The sequence below is a fragment of the Salvelinus alpinus genome, chromosome 1, assembly GCF_045679555.1.
Source record: "Salvelinus alpinus chromosome 1, SLU_Salpinus.1, whole genome shotgun sequence".
In the NCBI taxonomy this organism is placed as follows: domain Eukaryota; kingdom Metazoa; phylum Chordata; class Actinopteri; order Salmoniformes; family Salmonidae; genus Salvelinus; species Salvelinus alpinus.
This window is the reverse complement of record NC_092086.1, coordinates 38,149,711-38,174,786: the sequence shown is the minus strand read 5'-3', so window position 1 is coordinate 38,174,786 and position 25,076 is coordinate 38,149,711. Positions and strand designations below refer to the sequence as shown.

At 42.9% G+C, this 25,076-nt stretch overlaps 1 protein-coding gene across 1 annotated transcript; it reads left to right on the top strand.

Moving 5' to 3' along the window:
• The first annotated feature begins 754 nt into the window (after positions 1–754).
• On the top strand, positions 755–23,518 carry LOC139575226 (somatostatin receptor type 5-like). Its single transcript, XM_071400206.1, has 2 exons — positions 755–1,033; positions 19,310–23,518. Exon 2 carries the CDS (start codon positions 19,401–19,403, stop codon positions 20,847–20,849), a length of 1,449 nt encoding a protein of 482 aa, XP_071256307.1. The 5' UTR covers positions 755–1,033; positions 19,310–19,400; the 3' UTR covers positions 20,850–23,518.
• Positions 23,519–25,076: the final 1,558 nt, after the last annotated feature.

Sequence of the window (25,076 nt, the reverse complement as noted above, 5' to 3'; positions counted from 1 at the left end):
ATGTTCCTGGTTTCTGACTTCCATTATAGTGGCTCTTCACAGAAATGTACAGCAGCTGAGTGGATTCCTGGTGAGGATAGAGTGATTTGCTTGAGAGAGAGCACTGGAATTGTCCGTATGACAGCAAACTAACAGGAGAAAAGCAAAATATAAATTTGTTTCTAACTGCCAGCATTAGCGCCTCTGTTTTAACTGGTGGTCTTGTCAAACATATTCTCTGTATAGGAGGAAGATATTTTTGGTCCAATAGGTTCTATTGTGCCATTATAAACCAGTACTTATCAGATGTTCTCATGCTATAAACGTATGTGACTGATTAATGTGCTGGAACATTTATCCTGAACTCCCTTGGGAAAAAGATCAGCATACTTCAGTTATTATCAAGAGGGCATACACCAGGCTACAGATTACGTGGGCAGAGACTGGTGGAGTGCAATGTCCAAGTGACTCTAGATGTAATTCAAAGAGTAGAATCCCCTAAACCCCCCATCTCTCTCTCTCTCTCTCTCTCTCTCTCTCTCTCTCTCTCTCTCTCTCTCTCTCTCTCTCTCTCTCTCTCTCTCTCTCTCTCTCTCTCTCTCTCTCTCTCTCTCTCTCTCTCTCTCTCTCTCTCTCTCTCTCTCTCTCTCTCTCTCTCTCTCTCTCTCTCTCTCTCTCTCTCACACACAAACACACAGTCATTTATTTCAACACCTCCTACTTTTCTCTCTGGGGCGCCTGCGAGCAGAAGACCCGTTACCTAGTTACAAGCGAGTGATGGTGCAACGAGTGGCCAAATGTAATGTTGGTGGCTTTCAGTGCAGGCTGCCTCTCGGACTGTGAACAGTCAGGTGGAAGTGCTCGTAAAAGAAAGTTCATTCCGTTTTAATTGATTTATTTTATATCGGACACACTAAAGAAAGAACAATTGTGTACCCTATTATTTGCAAGTAACAATTTTGGGGTAATTTCTCAAGAGAAAGCACTACTTCACCATTATTTAATCACCCAGCTGTGGATACTTACCGAAAAAACGTGTTTGCAAAAGTGAAAGGTAAGAATTTTTTTTTTAATGGTTTTTGTTTAGTCTATTACTAGAGCAATATACACTGAGTATACAAAACATTTAGAACACTTGCTCTTTCCATGACATAGAATTACCAGGTGAATCCAGGTGAAAGCTATGATCCCTTATTAATGTCACTTGTTAAATCCACTTCAATCAGTGTAGATGAAGGGTAGGAGACAGGTTAAAGAAGGATTTTTAAGCCTTGCGACAATTGAGACATGGATTGTGTATTTGTGCCATTCCAAGGGTGAATGGCCAAGACGAAAGATTTAAGTGCCTTTGAACGCAACCTGGTCTCAGAGCATTTCGTATTATTCTGTTTGTAAACCCAAGACACATCATTTAGTATGATATGATACGTTTTGTATGGTATGTATTCATTTGTGGATTTCCATCACCCATTTCATATGATATGTTATGAAATAGGATTTATATTATATGTTACAAATTTGGAAACGTACCATAAGTTATGAATTTGCCAAACGTACAATATGTTAAAAATTTGCATAACATATGATCTGTTAAAAATTCTAGCTAGGTTGCTAACAATAGCTAGCTCGCTAACATTAGCTAGTTTAGGAGTTATGGTTAAGGTTAGGGTTAAGTTTAGGAGTTAGGTTAAAGAATTAAGCTTAGGGTTAGGTAGAAGGGTTAGCTAAAAGGGTTAAGGTTAGGTAGAAGGGTTAGCTAAAAGGGTTACGGTTAGGGTAAGGGTTAGCTAACATGCTAAGTAGTTGCAAAGTAAATCAAAAGTAGTAAGTAGTTGAAAAGTTGCAAATTAGCTAAAATGCTGAAGTTGTCCGTGATGAGATTCGAACTCGCACCCTTTGGGTTGCTAGACGCGTGCTGTTCATCACAGTGTCTCGCCAACATTCCCTAGGTGTAAAATACAGAGGCAAGGTGTTCTTCCAGACCATGCCCACTCCAAACACCCCTCACCCCCCTGCTCACCTCCTCCCACCAGCCGAAAAAGACAAAAAATTATATTTATTTTTTACTTCTTTAGTTTTGATAAGAAAAAAGCTGGGGGCTGATGTCTGCTGGAGATTGATGGACGAGCAGATGGACAGAGCGCAGAGTTGAGGCAATCTGAGGATGTTTTTAGCACACAGTAGAAAATCTGGGACAGAGGGCCCGGGGGCGATCAAAATTTAAAAAAACTACAGCTCAGTTAAAGTTAAAGATCATAGGAGAGCAGACTCACCAATGAGCATGATGAGTTCCATCTGTCTGTCCGTAGCTCTGGAGGGACAGTATGTGAGTTAGCAAGCCCTGAAGAGCTATACCCCGTAGAACAACACCCACAGGATTAGGTTAAAAATAATAACATTAATAAATCATCCAAAATTAATTTATAGACATGCTGGATCATCACTCTTTAATTTATTCAAGGCCTCTTGGCAGATTTGAATATGTGGGTAGGACCTCGCTCAGATGGAAAATCTGGGATCCCAGCAGCTTTCCCACACACACACACACACACACACACACACACACACACACACACACACACACACACACACACACACACACACACACACACACACACACACACACACACACACACACACACACACACACACACACACACACACACACACACACACACACACGCACGCACACACACACACACACACACACACACTCATTGAATCTAGCACCTCCCACACACATGCACACTCAGTATGTGTGGTTATGTGGCAATTACGGTCCATACAGAACAAACACACAATGCTAGGAACTTCTGTAGATGGTCTCATGATGTTTGTTGTAATTAGAAAACAATGAATGGCTTTTATTAAGACATTATCTTGAGACTACACTGTTAGAAAAGGGTTCCAAAGGGGTTCCTTGGCTGTCCCCATAGGAGAACCATTTTCAGTTCCAGGTAGAACTGTTTTTTGTTCAAGGTAGAACTCTTTAGGTTTCCATGGAGAGTGTTCTACATGTAACCCAAAGGGTTGTACCTGGAACCAAAAAGGGTTCGTCAAAGGATTCTCTTATGGGGACAGCCGAAGAACCCTTTGAGGTTCTAGATAGCATCTTTTTTTCAAAGAGTGTATATTATGAGTTGTCAGTAGAGCAGTGTCTTAGTTCTGTGACTGTTGGGATGGGATTTTTAGATGAAGGCGGAAATATGGAAGCAGATAAGGTATATAAACATCTTTGCATGGCAATGACATTGACCTTGGTTCTCACGTGGTCCTGTTTGCATTCAACACTGAAGGAAACTGATTCGAATGGTGTGTCCAAGCCATACATGGTGGTTATGTACAGATGTAGGATCTTCATTTGAGCCAGTTTGCTACAACAGGAAAGTAATCCTGCAGCAAAAAGAAATGTGGATTATCATGTGGATTATAGTTAATGGACATTTTTATATGGGTTGATTGATACATTTGTCATAAGGAAAATCAAGTTTGAAGTTTCAAAGTGGAAATAACAAAATGCAAAAGTATTTTTAAACTTCAAATACACTACAAGTAAAACATTTCCTGCATTGCAGTTCTCCTGCAACAAGGTGATCAAATGAAGATCCTACAACTGTATGATGGTCCTTGACTTTGACCCATACCTTTGGCTGCATATTATTCAGTTACTAACATGGCACTGAATCTGTAGGACACATGCCAACTGATTTGAGGGCTCCATGAATGTTTAGTTTAGATTTCTGTTAGGTTGCTTTAGTTTTGCATGTTGTTTAGCATATCTGATCATTATTTCATTAGAATGTGTGAGGTAGCCTGGTCCCATGCTCTTTGTGCTGTAGCCACCTAACGTTTGGCATGACAACAAGAGAGGAGTTGGCTCAAGCACAAACAGACTGGAAAACCAGGCTACGTGAGGGGTGTTGTGGGCGGAGTTTACCATGTCTGAAGGAATGGATTTATTGGCTATCTAAGTAGTGTTTCCCATACCGACTAATTAACTGATTGGCCCATACAGGTAAAACAAGGCTTTTATCAAGAGGCCTGTCTGCTAGGGCTGTGTTTGGTTTACAGGTTATCTTTGCCAACAATTATCTAGACAACTTGTCACAACAGCTATGTTTTACCTCACAAGTGGGATAATTTATTTATTCGTCTTTTATGTAATATATTTTACAGTAAAAACAGATTAAGTGCCAAAACGTAAACCTAGTACTATATGTTAGGAGTGATGCAAGTGCTAGTTGGATTAGTTAGTGTGCTGTGATCACCTATCTGTCAGGAGAATCTTTTGGCCAATTTGTGCTTGAATGCTTTCTGATTGGTGAAAATGTTTAGCTGTATGCTAAATTTCAGGGACACTGAAGTCTTTCTGTACTGATAGATACATTATTGTGTTCAGTTCCCTTATTTCCTCAAACAATGTGGCCTCTAAATCATCAGCTTTTATTGACTCTGACAGTGGCACGACATGGAAAAACAAGATTGATATTTATGAGGCAAGAATCTTTGAGATTGCTTTCCGTTTGAAGGGCAAGATTAGATTGGGTAAAAAATGGAACTGATACTTAATTAAAAACTGAATGGCCCTTCTCTTTTTTTCAGAGATTTTTTGTGTTCCCTAGAGGGTCACAGCTTGCAAAAAGCGTTATCTGCAAATGCCAGCAGGTAAAAATAACAGAAAATAACAGTTCAAGGAAGCAGTGATTATACCTCCCAGGTAGCAAAGGAGGGTGTTCTACATCTAGTCATCCAATTAGTGGGACCAAATAACAGCTGAGAGTCTTCATTCCCATGGACAGCTATTATCACCATTTTATCTGAGATTCTAAGAAATAGCCCGGCTAGTCTAGTGTTCAGCAGCCATATAACACTGTGCTTCTGGTTCAACTGCAAGTTACCCAAGTTGATGATCACTTGTGATTTATCAGGCCTTTGTTAATGACTGCAGTTATGAAGCTTATGAAATACGTAACTGAAATTATTCAAGCAAGTTCATGCATTAAAATGTATTCTGGAGATACTTCAAAAATGTCTTATACGTCCTTTAATTGTGTACTTCTTCTTTTACCGTTGCTTGTTTTAGGTTCTTTTTAGCCATTGGTGGAGCGTCAGGTACTAGTTGATTAATAATTAATAAATGGTTTCTAAGCAACTACAATAATCGTAATCTGAGGTATTAGTAAGTGAATGTAGACCTACTCACATTTATAAATGTACTCATTAAGAATTCCTAAATATCCCATTCATGATATACAGTGCCTTCAGAAACGATTCATACCCCTTGACTTATTCCACATTTATATGTGTTACAGCCTGAATTCAAAATTGACTAAATTTATATTTTTTCTCACCCATCTACACACAATACACCATAAAGACAAAGTGAAAAGATGTTTTTTGAAATATTAGCAAATTTATTGAAAATGAAATACAGACATATCTCATTTACTTGAGTATTCACACCTCTGAGTCAATACTTTATAGAAGCACCTTTGGCAGTGATTACAGCTGTGAGTCTTTCTGGGTAAGTCTCTAAGAGCTTTCCACACCTTGATTGTGAAACATTTGCCTATTATTCTTTTCAAAATTCTTCAAGATCTGTCAAATTGGTTGTTGATTGTTGCCAGACAACCATTTTCAGGTCTTGCCGTAGATTTTCAAGTAGATTTAGGTCAAATCTGTAACTCAGGAACATTCACTGTCTTCTTGGTAAGCAACTACAGGGTAGATTTGGCCTTTTGTTATAGGTTATTGTCATGCTGAAAGGTAAATTAATCTCCCAGTATCTGGTGGAAAGCAGACGTGGAAAGCAGACTGAACAAGCATACCCATAACATGGTGCAGCCACCACTATACTATGGAGAGTGATGTAATGTGTAATGTGTTGTATTGGATTTGCCCTAAACATAACACTTTGTACTCAGGACAAAAAGGGAATTGCTTTGCCACATGTTTTGCAGTATTACTTTAGCGCCTTGTTGCAAACAGGATGTATATATATATATTTTTTAAATTCTGTACCGGCTTTCTTCTTTTCACTCTGTCAGTTAGGTTAGTATTGTGGATTAACTACAATGTTGTTCATCCATCCTCAGTTTTCTTCTATCACAGCCATTAAACTCTGTACCTGTTTTAAAGTCACCATTGGACTCATGGTGAAATCCCTGGGTGGTTTCCTTCCTCTCCGGCAACTGAGTTAGGAAATGACTGGGTGTATTGATACACTATCCAAAGCGTAACTAATAACTTCACCATGCGCAAAGGGATATTCAATATCTGCCCCCCCCCCCCCCCAATCTATCAATAGGTGTCCTTCTTTGTGAAGCATTGGAAAACCTTCCTGGTCTTTGTGGTAGAATCTGTGATTGAAATTCACTACTCGACTGAAGGACCTTACCAGTGGCTTCCCTAAAAAATGTACCTAGAAAAAAACATAAAATAACTTATCTTTCGTCTCTCTGTGTTTCAGAATTTTCATTCAATTCGCAAGAGGCTGAATATCTTTCACCGGAGAAAGCATCTTAGCAAGCGAAACAGTGCCCCTCTGTCTCTGTATGTGTAGGCCATCTATCCGATTCTGTCTGGTCAAAAAGTGTATGACATTGTTGCCTCCCGTAGCGTTGAATGCAAAGGAAGACAGAATTTGGCCTCCCTTGATAAAAAAAAGTATAAAATAATAGCCAATCAGTGTTGAGCTAAACTGAGTGAGTGCAACTGTGAATGGTCCTGGCGCACCAAAACAAAGTGTCAAGAGAAGCCAATTTGGATTTGGCTTCACTCAAACCACATCGAGAGCAATACATCATTAACAGAAACAACTTGAATTGTTGCATCTCATTGTGTTGTTGTCCTCCGGTGGCTAACTAGCTAGCTAAAATTGTCCCATTCCTAAATTAGCCATGGATGGGGATAAGGATTTGGACTTGTGGTTTAACCTAAATCTCCATACTGGCCAATGATTATAACGGAGATTCTGATCCAATCATAAATTCATACAGTGTGACACCTGTATCAAAGAGCATGACGAAGCCAAGAGCAGGACTGGGTGGCAGTTGTCAAAAAACATTGGATTGCTGTTGTTTTTTGTTGTTATTGTCGTCCCATTTATATCATGCCCAAGAAAACGAGAGCACTCCCTGTCCCTCAATAACCTTGCCATAGCAACATATCCTCATGACAGTGAAATGAAAGCACCTATGGAAACATTTTAAAAAATACACTCAGTTGCCAGTTTATTAGGTACACCACCCCATTCACTAAAATGGTTTGCTCCTACAGACAGTGAGTCACGTGGCCATGGCTTGCTATATAAACCATGCAGACAGGCATCGAGGCATTCAGTTACTGTTCTACTGAACGTTAGAATGGGAAAAACTAGTGATCTAAGCAACTTTGAGCGTGGTATCATTCCAAGATGGCGTAGCAGTCAGGCGTCTTCGTCTTCGTCCTGTCGTGTCATGTGTATATATCTTTTTCCTTCGCATTTTCTTCGCATATATTTAGTATATATTTTTTAAAGATTTTTTAACCTCAACTCCAACATTGGATTGCTGCAACCCGCCTCACCCAATGTGGTATGGATCAGCTATTTTCTTTACTTTAGAACCATAACCCCCAACAGAAGCTAGCCAGCTAACTAGCTACTAACTAGTAGTCAGCTAGCCACTGCTAGCGGTCATCAGCTAACCTTAAGCTAGTCTGCACAGCTCCTGCCAGTCTGCACAGAGCGATTCAACTCAGAGCATACTGAACCCTTTTCCCCACATCTCCAGATTCCAAACACAAGCTCTGAACCTTTTCACCTGGATCATCACAGCTAGCTAGCTGCTATCCGAGTTGCTACTCCTGGCTAACGTCTCTGTCCCGAAGCAAGCACCAATTAGCCTAGACTTGCTAGGCCCATCTCCCGGCTAGGCCCATCTCCCGGCTAGCTGAAGAGGTCCATCAGCCAATTTTCTTGGGCTACAATACCTATTTTTTCTTGGGCTACAATACCTATTTGGACCCTTTTACTACACGGAGCCCTGCCAATCCATCATGACTGGTCTGCCGACATAACCGCCCGAGGGAGCTTCAACTGACTCTTCTGTCGCGACGTCCCCTTAACGGGATTGCAGCCATAAAAGGTTAACTTCTTATGGCTGTAGGGGCAGTATTGAGTAGCGTGGATGAAAGGTGCCCAGAGTAAACGGCCTGCTCCTCAGTCCCAGTTACTAATATATGCATATTATTATTAGTATTGGATAGAAAACACTCTAAAGTTTCTAAAACTGTTTGAATTATGTCTGTGATATTAACAGAACTCATATGGCAGGCAAAAACCTGAGAAGTTCCACTTCCTGTTTGGATTTTTTCTGGGGGTGCCATATTTTCAACCAAGCTCTCATTGAAAATACAGAGAGATATGGATGGGGTTTCACTTCCTACGGCTTCCACTAGATGTCAACAGTCAATAGAACTAAGTCTGATGACTCTAATGTGAAGGGGGGTCGAAGGAGACAGAAATTAGTAATCACTGTCATGAGGTGACCATGCATTCAACACGCGCGTTCACGTGAGAGGCAGCTCCGTTCCATCTCTCAATTGAAGTCGATGTAATTCTCCGGTTGGAACGTTATTCAAAGATTGATTCAGTACATCGTTTGACATGTTTCTACTGGCTGTAACGGAACATTTGGACATTTCGTCACGTTATAGTGGTCGCGCTTTGAGACTTTGGTTAGGATGTTTGGTAAACAATTCGAAAGTAGCTAATTTGACATAAATAACGGACATTAACAAACAAATCAAGCATTTATTGTGGACCTGGGATACCTAGGACTGCATTCTGACGAATTCATCAAAGGTAAGGAAACATTTATCATGTATTTTCTGGTTTCTGTTGAGTCCAACATGGCGGCTAATTTGGCTCCGTCTCAGATTATTGCATGGTTTATTTTTCCGTAAAGTTTTTTTGAAATCTGACACAGCGGTTGCATTAAGGAGAGGTATATCTATAATTCCATGTGTATAACTTGTATTATCATCTATATTTATGATGAGTATTTCTGTTGAAACGATGTGGCTATGCAAAGTCACTTGATGTTTTTGCCACTAGTGAATCTAACGCCTCAATGTAAACTCAGATTTTTTTATATAAATATGAACTTAATCAAACAAAACATGCATGTATTGTGTAACATGAAGTCCTATGAGTGTCATCTGATGAAAATAATCGAAGGTTAGTGATTAATTTTATCTCTATTCTGGTTTTTGTGAAAGCTATCTTTAGCTGGATAAAATGGCTGTGGTTATTGTGGTTTTGTGGTGACCTAACATAATCGTTTGTAGTGCTTTCGCTGAAAAGCCTATTTGAAATCGGACACTTTGGTGGGATTAACAACAATATTACCTTTAAAATGATATAAGACACATGAATGTCTGAGGAATTTTAATTATGAGATTTCTGTTTTTTGAATTTGGCGCCCTGCACTTCGACTGGCTGTTGTCATATCGATCCCGTTAAGGCCCTTCTGCTAGCCTGCTAGCCCCGGCCCGCTAGCTGTCTGAATCGCCGTGTCTCCAGCCCGCCTAGCTACTCACTAGACCCCATGACCACTCGGTTACGCATGCCTCTCCCTAATGTCAATATGCCTTGTCCCTTGCTGTTTTGGTTAGTGATTATTGTCTTATTTTACTGTCGAGCCTCCAGCCCTGCTCAGTATGCCTTAGCTAACCCTTTTGTTCCACCTCCCACACACACGATGACCTCACCTGGTTTAAATGGTGTCTCTAGAGACAATACCTCTCTCATCGTCACTCAATGCCTAGGTTTACCTCCACTGTATTCACATCCTACCATACTGTCTGTACATTATCCCTTGAATCTATTCTTCCGTGCCCAGAAACCTGCTCCTTTTACTCTCTGTTCTGAATGCACTAGACTACCAGTTTTTATAGCCTTTAGCCGTACCCTTATCCTACTCCTCCTCTGATCCTCTGGTGATGTAGAGGTTAATCCAGGCCCTGCAGTGCCTAGCTCCACTCCCATTACCCAGGCGCCCTCATTTGTTGACTTCTGTAACCGTAAAAGCCTTGGTTTCATGCATGTTAACATTAGAAGCCTTTATTCACTGCTTTAGCACACTCTGCCAACCCGGATGTCCTAGCCATGTCTGAATGCTGGCTTAGGAAAGCCACCAAAACCCTGAAATTTCCATTCTTAACTTAGGAACCAATATACACAGGCAGTTAGGCAAGCAAAGGCTAGCTTTTTCAAACAGAAATTTGCATCCTGTACCACAAACTCCAAAAAGTTCTGGGACACTGTAAAGTCCATGGAGAAGAAGAGCACCTCCTCCCAGCTACCCACTGCACTGAGGATAGGAAACACTGTCACCACTGATAAATCCACTATAATTAAGAATTTCAATAAGCATTTTTCTACGGCTGGCCATGCTTTCCACCTGGCTATCCCTACCCCGGTCAACAGCCCTGCCCACCCCATAGCAACTTGCCCAAGCCTCCCCCATTTTCCCTTCACCCAAATCCAGATAGCTGATGTTCTGAAAAATCTGCAAAACATGGACCCCTACAAATCAGCCGGGCTAGACAATCTGGACCCTCTCTTTCTAAAAGTATCTGCTGCAATTGTTGCAACCCCTATTACCAGCCTGTTCAACCTCTCTTTCGTATCGTCTGAGATCCCCAAAGATTGGAAAGCTGCCGCGGTCAAACACTCTAGACCCAAACTGTGACAGACCTATATCTATCCTACCATGCCTTTCTATGGTCTTCGAAAGCCAAATTAACAAACAGATCACCGACCATTTCGAATCCCACCGTACCGTCTCTGGCTATAAAATCTGGTTTCCGAGCTGGTCATGGGTGCACCTCAGCCACGCTCAAGGTCCTAAACAATATTATAACCGCCATCGATAAGAGACAATACTGTGCAGCTGTATTCATCAACCTGGCCAAGGCTGTCGACTCTGTCAATCACCACATTCTTATAGGCAGACTCAACAGCCTTGGTTTCTCAAATGACTGCCTCGCCTGGTTCACCAACTACTTCTCAGACAGAGTTCAGTGTGTCAAATCGGAGGGCCTGTTGTCCGGACCTCTGGCAGTCTCTATGGGGGTGCCACAGGGTTCAATTCTCTGTATACATCAATGATGTCGCTCTTGCTGCTGGTGATTCTCTGATCCACCTCTACGCAGACAACACCATTCTGTATACATCTGGCCCTTCTTTGGACACTGTGTGAACTAACCTCCAGACGAGCTTCAATGCCATACAACTCTCCTTCCGTGGCCTCCAACTGCTCTTAAATGCAAGTAAAACTAAATGCATGCTCTTCAACCGATTGCTGCCCGCACCTGCCTGCCCTTCCAGCATCACTACTCTGGACGGTTCTGACTTAGAATATGTGGACAACTACAAATACATAGGTGTCTGGTTATATTGTAAACTCTCCTTCCAGACTCACATTAAGCATCTCCAATCCAAAATCAAATCTAGAATCGGCTTCTTATTTCGCAACAAAGCACCCTTCACTCTGCTGCCAAACATACCCTCGTAAAACGGACTATCCTACCGATCCTTGACTTTGGCGATGTAATTTACAAAATAGCATCCAACACTCTACTCAGCAAATTGGATGCAGTCTATCACAGTGCCATCCGTTTTGTCACCAAAGCACTATATACTACCCACCACTGCGACCTGTATGCTCTCGTTGGCTGGCCCTCGCTTCATATTCGTCGCCAAACCCACTGGCTCCAGGTCATCTATAAGTCCTTGCTAGGTAAAGCCCCGCCTTATCTCAGCTCACTGGTCACCATAGCAGCACCCACCCATAGCACGCGCTCCAGCAGGTATATTTCACTGGTCACAAAGCCAATTCCTCTTTTGGCCGCCTTTCCTTCCAGTTCTCTGCTGCCAATGGTTGGAACGAATTGCAAAAATCACTGAAGCTAGAGACTCATATCTCCCTCTCTAACTTTAAGCACCAGCTGTCAGAGCAGCTCACAGATCACTGCACCTGTACATAGCCCATCTGTAAATAGCCCATCCAACTACCTCATCCCCATACTGTTATTTCTTTTTTTTTCTCCTTTCCCCAGTATCTCTACTTGCCCATTCATCCTCTGCACATCTATCACTCCAGTGTTTATTTGCTAAATTGTAATTATTTTGCCACTATGGCCTATTTATTGCCTTACCTCGCTCATCTTACCTCATTTGCACACACTGCATACATACTTTTCTATTGTGTTATTGACTGTATGTTTGTTTATTCCATGTGTAACTCCGTGTTATTGTTTGTGTCTCACTACTTTGCTTTATCTTGGCCAGGTCGCAGTTGTAAATGAGAACTTGTTCTCAACTGGCCTACCTGGTTAAATAAAGGTGAAATAAAAATGTTAATTAAAGTATGATCGTCGGTGCCAGGCGCGCCAAATCCAGTATCTCAGAAGCAGCCGCCCTCCTGGGCTTTCACGCACGAGAGTGTCTATGGTTTACAGAGAATGGTGCGACACACAAAAAACATCAAGTCAGCGGCAGTCCTGTGGGCAAAAACAGCACATTGATGAGAGGTCAAAGGAGAATGGCAAGCTAACAGACGGGCCACAAACTGGCAAATAACGGTGCAGTACAACAGTGCTGTGTATCTCGAAATGCACATTTTGTCCATCCTTGTCACGGATGGGCTATTGCAGCAGACAACCACACCGGGTTCCACACCTATCAGCTACAGTGAGGGAAAAAAGTATTTGATCCCCTGCTGATTTTGTACGTTTGCCCACTGACAAAGAAATTATCAGTCTATAATTTTAATGGTAGGTTTATTTGAACAGTGAGAGACAGAATAACAACAAAAATATCCAGAAAAATGCATGTCAAAAATGTTATAAATTGATTTGCATTTTAATGAGGGAAATAAGTATTTGACCCCTTCTCAATCAAAAAGATTTCTGGCTCCCAGGTGTCTTTCATACAGGTAACGAACGGAGACTAGGAGCACACTCTTTAAGGGAGTGCTCCTAATCTCAGTTTCTTACCTGTATAAAAGATACCTGTCCACAGAAGCAATCAATCAATCAGATTCCAAACTCTCCACCATGGCCAAGACCAAAGAGCTCTCCAAGGATGTCAGGGACAAGATTGTAGACCTACACAAGGCTGGAATGGGCTACAAGACCATTGCCAAGCAGCTTGGTGAGAAGGTGACAACAGTTTCTGTGATTATTCGCAAATGGAAGAAACACAAAAGAACTGTCAATCTCCCTCAGCCTGGGGCTCCATGCAAGATCTCACCTCGTGGAGTTGCAATGATCATGAGAACGGTGAGGAATCAGCCCAGAACTACACAGGAGGATCTTGTCAATGATCTCAAGGCAGCTGGGACCATAGTCATCAAGAAAACAATTGGTAACACACTATGCCGTGAAGGACTGAAATCCTGCAGCGCCCGCAAGGTCCCCCTGCTCAAGAAAGCACATATACATGCCCGTCTGAAGTTTGCCAATGAACATCTGAATGATTCAGAGGACAACTGGGTGAACGTGTTGTGGTCAGATGAGACCAAAATGGAGTTCTTTGGCATCAACCCAACTTGCCGTGTTTGGAGGAGGAGGAATGCTGCCTATGACCCCAAGAAACCATCCCCACCGTCAAACATGGAGGTGGAAACATTATGCTTTGGGGGTGTTTTTCTGCTAAAGGGACAGGACAACTTCACCGCATCAAAGGGACGATGGACGGGGCCATGTACCGTCAAATCTTGGGTGAAAACCTCCTTCCCTCAGCCAGGGTATTGAAAATGGGTCGTGGATGGGTATTCCAGCATGACAATGACCCAAAACACACGGCCAAGGCAACAAAGGAGTGGCTCAAGAAGAAGCACATTAAGGTCCTGGAGTGGCCTAGCCAGTCTCCAGACCTTAATCCCATAGAAAATCTGTGGAGGGAGCTGAAGGTTCGAGTTGCCAAACGTCAGCCCCTAAACCTTAATGACTTGAAGAAGATCTGCAAAGAGGAGTGGGACAAAATCCCTCCTGAGATGTGTGCAAACCTGGTGGCCAACTACAAGAAACGTCTGACCTCTGTGATTGCCAACAAGGGTTTTGCCACCAAGTACTAAGTCATGTTTTGCAGAGGGGTCAAATACTTATTTCCCTCATTAAAATGCAAATCAATTCATAACATTTTTGACATGCGTTTTTCTGGATTTTTTTGTTGATATTCTGTCTCTCACTGTTCAAATAAACCTACCATTAAAATTATAGACTGATCATTTCTTTGTCAGTGGGCAAACGTACAAAATCAGCAGGGGATCAAATACTTTTTTCCCTCACTGTAAAAACGAAGCGACTCCAGTGGGCACGCTATCACAAACACTGGACCATTGAGGAGTGGAAAAACATTGCCTGTTCCGACAAATCCCAGAATTTAGTGTAAACAGCATGAGTCCATGGCCTCATCCTGCCTGTTGTCAACGGTACATGCTGGTGGCGGTGGTGTGGTATGGGGAATGTTTTCCTGGCACACGTTAGGTCCCTCGATATCAATTGAGCAATGTTTCCATGCCCCAAATAATTCAGGCTGTTCTGGAGGCAAAGGGGGGTTAGACCCAGTACTAGATGGGTGTACCCAATAAACCATGTATGATCATGTGCATTAGTGATCATCTTTAAGAGGCATGTGTCTTCTGTTCTTCCCAGCTATGGAACACAATTGATCTGGCTAAGAGGGCTGATTACGTGGATGCAGCTCTGAAGTACTCACTTAGCTTTTATGTCTCTTTTCCCATCGCAGCTCCGCACTGCTGCACTGACTGGCCAGACTCATTCAGAAATATTTGTTCGCTGGACAAATGGCTCCCGAGTGGCAGTAAAAGAGAATGACATTGATTAAAAGACGTGTGTGTTCTGCATTCATACTATATTCCTGCCTTCCCCATGGTACCCTGACCAGCTCATAACCCCAATTTGTAAATGTAATACTTTTAAAAATGTATTTTAAGGCTGGCCCACAGGTCCTGAGCTGCTCTTCTCTGTGCAGAGAAGAGAAATGCTAGAGATAAGAGAGAGCCTTCAGAGAAAAACCGTCCCATCGTGCAAAGACCATTCCACTAACAATATGTTAATAACTGAAGGAAATCAAGGCATTAGTGACAATGTTATGTTCATAACCCAAGAATAAAGATAAATGCAATGGCTTCCCTCTCTTCTCCATGTGGAGCTGAAGACTTCAGAGCGTGATCTTGTTAGCCTGTCATGTGTGCCCTTTATTTGGTTCTGTTTGATTTATGGCAGCAATCCCAACGCATTCCTTCTCCCTGGTGTCTCCGCAGCTCGGGGAAACCAGCACCAATGTTGGAGGATGGTAAATGTATGCACCTCGCATGAAAATAATCAAACAATTTAGAATATAGAAATTGTGCGATGGAGGAAAATGCTCTTAGTCAAAATGAAACATTTAAGAAATATACACTGAGTGTACAAAACATTAAGAACAACTTCCTAATATTGAGTTGCATCCCCCCTTTTGCCCTCCGAACAGCCTCAATTCATCGGGGCATGGACTCTACAAGGTGTCGAAAGTGAATGGATGTCCTTTATGTGGTGGACCATTCTTGATACACACGGGAAACTGTTGAGCATTTAACAAGTGACACAATAAGGGATCACAGCTTTCACCTGGATTCACCTGATCAGTCTGTCCTAATGTTTTGTACACTCAGTATATATACTGTATAATATTTCTCTTCAACCCTTAAAACATCTGTTTATCTCTTACGTTCCTTTGCCAGTACATTTTCACAGTTGGTCTTTCTTCATGTAGCTCAGATCAGAACCTGAGCGTCAGTGAGGTGGAAAGCCTGCTTTGAATCTGCTTCACCTCAGCTTCCAGATTTTGAAGTGATGATAACCTTTTAGTGAACTGAGGAAACAGTCGGAGTGTTTGATGAACCCTATCAATGAGCTCAGCTCACGTCTGTGCTATTATAAGTATAGTTTTGATTTTCCTGAAAAAAATTCATTAAATTACATTTCCGAAAACAGAGAAAATATTATTATGCATATTTCATGGGACAGAAACGAATAGATTTGAAAACCATGATAATATGCAAAATGGTATTACATTTAACTGTGGTGATAGATACAGTGGGGCAAAAAAGTATTTAGTCAGCCACCAATTGTGCAAGTTCTCCCACTTAAAAAGATGAGAAAGGCCTGTAATTTTCATCATAGGTACACTTCAACTATGACAGACAAAATGAGAAAAAACAATCCAGAAAATCACATTGTAGGATTTTTAATGAATTTATTTGCAAATTATGGTGGAAAATAAGTATTTGGTCACCTACAAACAAGCAAGATTTCTGGTTCTCACAGACCTGTAACTTCTTCTTTAAGAGGCTCCTCTGTCCTCCACTCGTTACCTGTATTAATGGCACCTGTTTGAACTTGTTATCAGTATAAAGGACACCTGTCCACAACCTCAAACAGTCACACTCCAAACTCCACTATGGCCAAGACCAAAGAGCTGTCAAAGGACACCAGAAACAAAATTGTAGACCTGCACCAGGCTGGGAAGACTGAATCTGCAATAGGTAAGCAGCTTGGTTTGAAGAAATCAACTGTGGGAGCAATTATTAGGAAATGGAAGACATACAAGACCACTGATAATCTCCCTCGATCTGGGGCTCCACGCAAGATCTCACCCCGTGGGGTCAAAATGATCACAAGAACGGTGAGCAAAAATCCCAGAACCACACGGGGGGAACTAGTGAATGACCTGCAGAGAGCTGGGACCAAAGTAACAAAGCCTACCATCAGTAACACACTACGCCGCCAGGAACTCAAATCCTACAGTGCCAGACGTGTCCCCCTGCTTAAGCCAGTACATGTCCAGGCCCGTCTGAAGTTTGCTAGAGAGCATTTGGATGATCCAGAAGAAGATTGGGAGAATGTCATATGGTCAGATGAAACCAAAATATAACTTTTTGGTAAAAACTCAACTCGTCGTGTTTGGAGGACAAAGAATGCTGAGTTGCATCCAAAGAACACCATACCTACTGTGAAGCATGGGGGTGGAAACATCATGCTTTGGGGCTGTTTTTCTGCAAAGGGACCAGGACGACTGATCCGTGTAAAGGAAAGAATGAATGGGGCCATGTATCGTGAGATTTTGAGTGAAAACCTCCTTCCATCAGCAAGGGCATTGAAGATGAAACGTGGCTGGGTCTTTCAGCATGACAATGATCCCAAACACACCGCCCGGGCAACGAAGGAGTGGCTTCGTAAGAAGCATTTCAAGGTCCTGGAGTGGCCTAGCCAGTCTCCAGATCTCAACCCCATAGAAAATCTTTGGAGGGAGTTGAAAGTCTGTGTTGCCCAGCATCAGCCCCAAAACATCACTGCTCTAGAGGAGATCTGCATGGAGGAATGGGCCAAAATACCAGCAACAGTGTGTGAAAACCTTGTGAAGACTTACAGAAAACGTTTGACCTCTGTCATTGCCAACAAAGGGTATATAACAAAGTATTGAGATAAACTTTTGTTATTGACCAAATACTTATTTTCCACCATAATTTGCAAATAAATTCATTAAAAATCCTACAATGTGATTTTCTGGATTTTTTTTTCTCATTTTGTCTGTCATAGTTGAAGTGTACCTATGATGAAAGTTACAGGCCTCTCTCATCTTTTTAAGTGGGAGAACTTGCACAATTGGTGGCTGACTAAATACTTTTTTGCCCCACTGTATGACATGTTCTAACCCACTTGGTACAGATGTCCGTTCAACTACTATTTTTTATGTATATTTGGTTGAATTGTCAACTAATGTGAAGTCAACGTGAAATCAAAAAAAAATTGCACCATGACGTTGGATTTACATTAAAAGTTTGGTGAAAAAAAGACAAAATTCCCTGACGTTGATGCTTTTTGCAAATCCAATCAGTTTTCCACGTTGATTCAACATCATCACATGTATTTATTTTTTATGACGTGGAAACAACCTTGATTCAACCAGTTTTTGCCCAGTGGGAAGTCCCTAGAATTCATGTGTATGTGTCCATTTTGTAGTTCAGTACATCCATTGCTGACCAAATACCTCTCTTGTAATGACGGTACCTATGACACAGGACCAAGTACCAAGGGACAAAGGATGACCTGCTTGACCCAGGTCGTTATGTTAAATCAATACATAATCTTCTTTTTAATTAAAAAAACAAGTCACATTTTTGCAAGTGATTTAAAACTATATACATTGCTGTTACAGCTTCTTAGCATAAAGAGATGAATCCACGGTCATTCCTATCTGTGTTTTCATGGGATCTACACAGTATGATGGAAGGAGGTAGATAGAGAGAGAAAAAGCCAGGTGTTAATTTGTTCCAGAACCCCTATACGTCATCAGTAGTGGATATTTACCCAGCGTGGCATTGCGACTCCACAGCTAGATACGAAAAGGGCCCTCCAAAGCCTTTGAGCTTACCTGAGCTTTCTCCCGTCTCACATTAACTGTGCACACATATACACACACTCCATATTTACATTCACACAAGTACATACACACCGATGACAGCATATGTGTTGGCAGAAGAGCTACACACAGTGGTCTGTGGTGCACCAGAGTACCTAGTTACCAATAAAATGTCAATGATTAGCCCCAGCAGTGGCTGTTTGTGGGAACACACTCTGTTTAATTTGTCTGAGGGGTCAATAGCCATAAAGAGAAGCCAAACACAGGTGTTGCGATCTGGTTGATTTCTCTCCATGCCCTCACTCCTTGTCTGGCCTTAATTATTTCCTGTCTGACTCATGCTGGGCTGCGTACCTAGTGACATCCCATTTGGGTGTCCTTTTTCATAATTTCATACTTATCATTTAATTTAACATCCACTACCTGCTCTTTTTTGTTTTGTTTCATCTTCCACTCTCATTGTTTTCCCCAGCTCTTCATTTGTCTTGAGACTTGTTTTAACAGCAGCTTTTCACACAGCCAGACACTGACGTCTTCTTCTCTCATGTACCTCATGCTTCTGGGAATTTACCAAACAAGGCTTCACCTGAATGATGTGCAAGAACACAATTAAAGCCGTTTGAAAAAAAAAACTCAATGACGTATTGTCTGGCTACTATTGTGCCTTGGCCCTGAAAGAGCCCATAAGAGGCATAACAGACATAAAGCCGATGTCAAGTCGATCACATCCCTTTTAAGGTCCCTTTTAATTTGTGTCTCTCCTTCTCTCCATTGAGCTACAGATGCTTCTCAATAAAAGATGAGATATGAAAGATCTCCTCAGTTTAATAAGTCTTTCTGGTCTCTCCACAGGACAGATGGGTGGGAGTTGAGAGAGACAGACAGACATCCCCCTGCTCCTCCATCTCTCCTGCCTGGACTTCTGCTCACCGCCCCCTCAGAGATGTCGGAGGACATGTGGGAGAACAGAACAGTCCCCAGCTCTTACCCCGACCTCCCCCTGTCTTTGCTACTATGCAACGACACCCTCCTCAATGACACCCTCCTCAACGACACCCTCTTCAACTGTATCAACTCCACCAACATTCCAGAGATGCCATTAGGACCCAGTGTAGCAGGGGTCCTCATCCCACTCATCTACATCATCGTCTGTGTCATCGGCCTTGGCGGGAACAGCCTGGTCATCCACATTGTGCTGCACTACTCCAAGACGGAGTCTGTGACTAACATCTACATCCTGAACCTGGCCATTGCTGATGAGCTCTTCATGCTGGGCCTGCCCTTCCTGGCTGTCCAGAACACCCTCCAGTTTTGGCCCTTTGGCTCCTTTATGTGCCGCCTGGTCATGACCGTGGACTCCATCAACCAATTCACCTCCATCTTTTGCCTGACCGTCATGAGCATTGACCGCTACCTGGCAGTGGTCCATCCCATACGCTCCTCCAAGTGGCGGCGGCCCCAGGTCGCCAAGGTGGTCAACGGCACAGTGTGGGCCATCTCCTTCCTGGTGGTCCTGCCTGTGGTAATCTTCGCCAACGTCCACAAGACGGGCGGCACCTGCAATATCTCCTGGCCTCGGCCGGCCGACATTTGGCGGGCGGCTTTTATCATCTACACGTCCACAGTGGGTTTCTTCTGCCCACTCCTCATCATCTGCCTCTGCTACCTGCTCATCGTCTTCAAGATCCGCAGCTCTGGCAAGAAGGTCCACGCCACGTCCACCAAGCGCAGGAAGTCCGAGCGCAAGGTGACGCGCATGGTGGTGATCGTGGTGGCCGTGTTTGTCTTCTGCTGGTTGCCCTTCTACGCCCTCAACATTCTCAACCTGCTGGTGTCTCTGCCATCAGAGTACCCGGGCCTCTACTACTTTGTTGTGGTAATGGGTTACGCCAACAGCTGCGCCAACCCCATCGTCTACGGCTTCCTGTCAGAAAACTTTAAGCGGGGCTTCCGCAAGGCCCTGTGTCGCTCCTCACGCAAGGTGGAGAGCCACGACCTGACAGAGCGCCAGCAGCAGCAGGAGGAGAGAGGTAGGGTGCTGAAGCCCCGAGAGAGCTTGAGGAGGGTCGTACGAGATGAGGAGGAGGAAGAGGATGATGATGAAGACAGGGAGGACGTCACAGAGATGACGGAGATCTGTAGGATCGCCCAGAATGGGAACGAACATCCTGAGAGTTCCCAGGCCCTGTTAACACCCAAGGCGCCAGCTCCAGGGGCATCTGAGCATGTGGCATCCCCAGAAAGGAAAGCCAAAGCTGGTGACATTGGTGGGAAAGGCCCAAGCTTGGGGCCTCCAGCATCCCTGCATAATGGACACACAAATGGGAGTGTCAAACCACTGCCAGAGGAGCCAGTGGAGAAGAACACCTCACTGGAGATAAGCTACCTATAATGTAAAATAACTGTCTCTGAAGTCAGTTACCTGATGGAACTTGCATTAATATTTTGTAGCATTCATGTAATGTCTATGGAAAGAGCTAAAGTGTGGCTCTATTTAAATGTACAGCGCTATACACATATAGAGAAGAGAAGCACTCTGCAAGGCCATAGCACCTTTCATAATTTATTGCTACATTTCTGATCAATGGGCTGAGAGCGTTTGAACTCTGCATCAAGCCAATGGAATTTGTGTTACAATGACTTGATACTGCCTGTAAAACGGTGTACATACTAGGTTGTTTCTGAAGACATTTGTACAATTTCAATCTGTGTTTATATGTTTTCCCACATGATCCCTGTATGTACATAATGTCTGTGCCTTTTTCCAAACTTATCTGACATATCTGATTGTGTTACATTTTTACTGCACAATGTGACAATCAATTATATATAGATGAATGTAGCGTCACTTTTATATCCTAGTCATTCACCTCGCTACACCTTAGCTGGAGGAACAGAGGACAGAAGGAAAAGAAGGCACCTTCTATTCCATGCCAACAGAATGGTCCTACACTCTTAGAACAAGGGTTCCAAAAAGGTTCAAAAAGGGTTCTTTGGCTGTAGATAGCACCTCTTTTTCTAAGACTGTACCACTTGTTTGTTTAGATTGTTGAGGACTGGGGGGTGCACAATCAGAGGAGGAAACAGGTGCCCTGATTGGCATAAAATCACACGGTGGTTGTAGATTTTGAGGGTTTATTTTGCTTGTGTGTTGTGAGCCGTGGTTGTGTTTGTACTGCTGCTATATGGGGGAAGAAAAGGGCTCTGGAAAGAGTTGGCAACTTGGCATCCGGTGACAGTGTCTCATGTTACTGAATATCAAGGTGGAATATCTGGTGACAGTGTCTCATGTTACTGAATATCAAGGTGGAATATCTGGTGACAGTGTCTCATGTTACTGAATATCAAGGTGGAATATCTGGTGACAGTGTCTCATGTTACTGAATATCAAGGTGGAATATCTGGTGACAGTGTCTCATGTTACTGAATATCAAGGTGGAATATCTGGTGACAGTGTCTCATGTTACTGAATATCAAGGTGGAATATTTGGTGACAGTGTCTCATGTTACTGAATATCAAGGTGGAATATCTGGTGACAGTGTCTCATGTTACTGAATATCAAGGTGGAATATCTGGTGACAGTGTCTCATGTTACTGAATATCAATGTGGAATATCTGGTGACAGTGTCTCATGTTACTGAATATCAAGGTGGAATATCTGGTGACAGTGTCTCATGTTACTGAATATCAAGGTGGAATATCTGGTGACAGTGTCTCATGTTACTGAATATCAACGTGGAATATCTGGTGACAATGTCTTGTATTACTGAATATCAAGCTGGAATATCTGGTGACAGTGTCTTGTATTACTGAATATCAAGGTAGAATATCTGGTGACAGTGTCTCGTATTACTGAATATCAAGGTGAAATATCTGGTGACAGTGTCTCGTATTACTGAATATCAAGGTGGAATATCTGGTGACAGTGTCTCGTATTACTGAATATCAAGGTGGAATATCTGGTGACAGTGTCTTGTATTACTGAATATCAAGGTGGAATATCTGGTGACAGTGTCTCATGTTACTGAATATCAAGGTGGAATATCTGGTGAGTGTTCAATTTGCTTGAGGGCATACCAAGGTTGCACATATCTGATTGTTGTTGTGTTGTTGTTCAACACTTGACCCTCTGGTTTCTGTAACTCAGCCTATATAGTATTCCATTTGAAAGGTCAAGGAACATCAGAGTTCCTATACACTGATTGTTTCTTTTAAGAATGACTTTTTCCTTTTCTTTTGAATGCTATCTGGCAGCTATGACAGGGGAGCCACATTGGAGGCATTGAGGTTGAACAGACAGAGGATATGAGAATATAGACAGATAAGATATGAGCATGAATGGCTGAAATCACGACATTGTGGAGATGGTATCTACAATATCTGACACCTAGGTGATTCATATGACTAAATGTGTAATAAATGTATTTGTTTTATCATAGATATTTACTTGGATAACAAAAGGAGCGCAGAATGTAAAAATAGTGGATGTTCTCTTTAGAGGTCTAGTTCATCAGGGGAAAAGACTACTGTAAATCATGCACAGACCAAGCCATGAAAAAGAAACTGGTACTGTAGGTGCACACAGAATATGCATTATTAGACCGTTACACCAGAGTTATCATAAAGCCACAAACCCTCATAAACCAATTTGCCCAGTGGAGTGGAAGTCATTAGGTGAAACCACACTGACCAACACATAAAGTGCCTCAGTATATTGTTACACTCCACCAACATTGTTGACTCTTGTGTCCCTTTCACTGCATTCAATGATACAAATAGCAGTGTATTGTAGAAAGCAGTTAACTCACTTGAACAATGCTACCTGATCCATGATAAACCAATTTCCTCTGCCACCGCCGCTGCCACACTCCCACACACACACACACTCTCTCACACAGCTGCATTAAGAGGTGTGAAAACATCATTAAAGGCTTATGAAAAGTGAATTGTTTCACTAATGCCATGCTTGCAGTTCTGCTGTGCAGACTTGTGACAAGCAGCATAGTGTGAAGTGTTGTATAATTGCCACTTTCCTGTAAAATATACACTTGTTTACTCGTGCTTGAGTTGTGTACGGGATTATTCTATCATATGTGATTTTTGTTTCCCACTTTTTGTGTGATCTTTCCTCAGTGAAAATCAGCGCAGTGCTTATTGTAGATGGAGGGGAGGCAAGCAGCTGACCACCTGATTGGTCGACGGGTGGTATCTTTATGAATCTGTGTGATTCATTGCCCGCTCTCTCCACCCACAGACGCCCACCTAAGTATGATATGGGCACACAAAGAAGCAAACAGAATCGCGGGTGACTCTGATAACACTGATATTATTCACTCTTTTTGGCAGTGGCTACTATGGAAACACTATGTAAACAGTGCCTGTAGCGCAAGGGTAAGAACACAACAGAGACCTGAAAGTCAGAGAATAGGCATAGTATTTATCTAATCCAGATGTGCTATTTGGTTTGGGATTAAATCTCTCAATCCAAGGCCAACACACATGCATTGACATGTTCTCAGCTAACTATCCGTAGAGGATAATTCTGTGGCGTGGCCATTGCGTTCCAATGGGCCATGCCAAAACACCATCAGTGTTATTGTACCTCTTTTTTTGATGATGTCTCAAGCATCTCATTGTGCCAATGCAATCTGACAGTTTAAGCATTGCTCAAAGAGACAACTGGGGGATAACAAGTAGATGGTTTGGTGATGGTTTGTGGGAGAAGGGACTGTTCTAGCAGATGAGGTGTGGGAGAAGGGACTGTTCTAGCAGATGAGGTGAGGGAGAAGGGACTGTTCTAGCAGATGAGGTGAGGGAGAATGGACTGTTCTAGCAGATGAGGTGAGGGAGAAGGGACTGCTCTGGCAGATGAGGTGAGGGAGAAGGGACTGTTCTAGCAGATGAGGTGAGGTAGAAGGGACTGTTCTAGTAGATGAGGTGTGGGAGAAGGGACTGTTCTGGCAGATGAGGTGAGGGAGAAGGGACTGTTCTGGCAGATGAGGTGAGGGAGAAGGGACTGTTCTGGCAGATGAGGTGAGGGAGAAGGGACTGTTCTAGCAGATGAGGTGTGGGAGAAGGGACTGTTCTGGCAGATGAGGTGAGGGAGAAGGGACTGTTCTAGCAGATGAGGTGTGGGAGAAGGGACTGTTCTGGCAGATGAGGTGTGGGAGAAGGGACTGTTCTGGCAGATGAGGTGTGGGAGAAGGGACTGTTCTGGCAGATGAGGTGTGGGAGAAGGGACTGCTCTGGCAGATGAGGTGTGGGAGAAGGGACTGTTCTAGCAGATGAGGTGTGGGAGAAGGGACTGTTCTGGCAGATGAGGTGTGGGAGAAGGGACTGTTCTAGCAGATGAGGTGTGGGAGAAGGGACTGTTCTGGCAGATGAGGTGAGGGAGAAGGGACTGTTCGAGCAGATGAGGTGTGGGAGAAGGGACTGTTCTAGCAGATGAGGTGTGGGAGAAGGGACTGTTCTGGCAGATGAGGTGTGGGAGAAGGGACTGTTCTAGCAGATGAGGTGTGGGAGAAGGGACTGTTCTGGCAGATGAGGTGTGGGAGAAGGGACTGTTCTGGCAGATGAGGTGTGGGAGAAGGGACTGTTCTGGCAGATGAGGTGTGGGAG

Excerpts from the sequence above, each read along its gene's own strand:
- LOC139575226 (XM_071400206.1), top strand. The coding sequence starts at position 19,401 with ATGTCGGAGGACATGTGGGAGAACAGAACAGTCCCCAGCTCTTACCCC.